Below are 2231 nucleotides of genomic sequence, written 5' to 3'. Positions count from 1 at the left end.
CCAGATCCGACCCACGGGCTGTAGTTTGCCCACCCCTGGTAGAGACAGAAAGCAGATTAGTGGTTGCCAGGGGGTAGGAGAGGGGATGGGGTCTCAACCTGGGGTGATGAAATCTTCTAGAACTAGAGGTGATGGTTGCACAATATTGTGAATATGCTAAACACTAAAGAATTGTTTACTCTAAAGTGGTTCATTTTATGTCCTGGTTTGGCTCAGTGGAGTGAAGGGTCCCAGATTCGATTCCAGTCCAGGGCACATGCCTGGGTTGCGGGCTCAATCCCCAGTTGGCATGCAGGAGGCAGCCGATCAATGATTCTCTCTCCTCATGGATGTTTCTCTCTCTCTCTCCTTCTCCCTTCCTCTCTGAAATCAATAGAAATATATTTTAAATGGTTCATTTTATGAGAATTGTATCTCAAAAAAAAAGAAAGAAGCCCAGACTCAGATCGTCAGGGCCTCCTGCAGCCCAGAACCCCCTCCAGCCCAGCCTCCCCGCCTCCATTCGCTGGGAACAGAAGCTTCCTTCCTCCACCGTTCAGGCTACTAGCACCCGTGACCGCACCAGGGGAGAGGTGAGGGCTGTGGGGGTCTGACTCCAACCTGAGCTCAGCCTCCCTCTGTGTCCCTGGGCCTCAGTTTCCCCTTCTGGGCAATGGGCCCCTCAACCCTCTTTGGCCTGGAATCCGATCAGGACGGTAGTCAAGGCTACCCCAGCTTCCTCAGCAGCTGGGGGAAGAGAAACCAACAAGCCTCGTCTCTTCCTTCCAACACTTTTATTTAAAAAAATAATTGTACAAAAGAGAACAATTTAAGGCTTAGGAATGCTGAGACCCAGGCTGGGACTCTGCCCCAGCCGGGGCCAGGACTCTGCAGTGGGGGGCTTATTTAGCCACTCCCTCCTGCTCTGTCCCTCTGGACACAGGGGTCTCCAGAAGCACACTGGCCCTGCTGTGTCACCCCAGGCTGACCTCTGTCCCAGGGCCTGATTGAATGGTCTGCTGTCATTATGTTGAAATTCTTAATCCTCCTTGAACAAGGCCCCCACACGTTCATTTGCAAGTTATGTAGCACATCTTGTCTGTCGCCTCAGAACCTGGGTTTCCCGGCCACACAGCTCTGTGTCTGTGCCTGGAGAAGCCCTCGGGCAGCCTCAGCCTCGGGTAGAATCTCCAGCTTTCAGAGCCTTCAAAGGCTGGAGCCGCTGCCCCTGCCACCCACAGGTCCCACATAGCTCCCAGGACCTGCTTCCCTGAATGACTCATTCCTGGGCCCTTGGGGCTGCTGGGCCTTTCAAGGGAAGCACTTGCCCTCTGGGCCCTGTTACTAAGATGAAGGGGGCAGTCTCCAAACTTCACCGGCTTTGACCTTGTCTGACTTCCCCTCTCTCTTGCTTGCCCGTCTCCTGAGCTTATTCATATGCCAAAGCTTCGGCTAAAATGCCCTTTCCTCCAGGAAGCCTTCCCTGATTTCTCCCTGGACTCTCTCAGGTCTTCTTCTGGTCCCACTAGACTGGAAGGATCTGTGCCCGGCTGTGTCTCTCCCAGACTGCAGGCTCCTGGGGAACCCAGCCCTGTCCGCAGGCCAGCGCAGACAGCTTGAACAGTCACTCGGACCCTGCACCAGCCATTTGATGCCTTACAAGGACCAGCTCAGTCAGATGCCAGACCGGCTCGTCCTCTGTCCTGTGTGAACAGCCCTGCCCCATTCCAAGACTTGATTTCCCAAACTTCAACCACAGTCAGACGGGTCTCTCCTGGGCCAGCCACGCCCCATGTCCACGGAGGCTGGAAGCACATGTGCAACCTCATCCCTGAGGTGTCCACTCCCACTCAGCAGGTCATGCTGCGTGGCCTCATGGCGTCAGAGGGGGGGTTTGGGTCCTCCTGAGGAAAACAAACCCATCAAGCCTCAGGGGGCACCAGAGAAACACCCCGCCCTGCCCCGATTGTCTCCACCCCCTAGAGCAGACTGGGCTCAAGGCTGGTTCAGGCCCTGTGTCTCCCACCGCCCTCTCGGCTCCCAGGGCCCGGAAAGGCGTGGGGGCTTCCTGGACCCCCCAGCTCACCTCGGAGTATAGGGGTGGCGGGCGGTAGCGGAACTCCTGGATGTAGGCGAAGAAGGGGCCTTCGAGGCTCATGTCGGAGTCCTGAGGTAGAGGAAAGGGGCTCTGGCCCGCGGCTGCAGCGTCACCGGCCACCACCTCTGAGTACTCTGGAGGGGCTGGAAATGAG

General features: G+C 56.6%; 1 protein-coding gene across 1 annotated transcript in view; it reads right to left on the bottom strand.

Annotated features, from left to right (window-relative positions):
- Nucleotides 1-756: 756 nt before the first annotated feature.
- ARRDC2 (arrestin domain containing 2) overlaps nt 757-2231 on the bottom strand; it is a gene marked incomplete at its 5' end in the record, with an annotated part of 6016 nt that continues 4541 nt past the window's right edge. Inside the window, 2 exons of the mRNA XM_006761096.2 lie at nt 757-1883; nt 2066-2220. Coding sequence (XP_006761159.1) covers nt 1830-1883; nt 2066-2220 — 209 coding nt within the window. The remainder of the gene's footprint in view (nt 1884-2065; nt 2221-2231) is intronic.

Source organism: Myotis davidii, unplaced genomic scaffold (assembly GCF_000327345.1).
Source record: "Myotis davidii unplaced genomic scaffold, ASM32734v1 scaffold1558, whole genome shotgun sequence".
In the NCBI taxonomy this organism is placed as follows: Eukaryota; Metazoa; Chordata; class Mammalia; order Chiroptera; family Vespertilionidae; genus Myotis; species Myotis davidii.
This window is presented reverse-complemented; position numbering and strand designations above follow the sequence as displayed.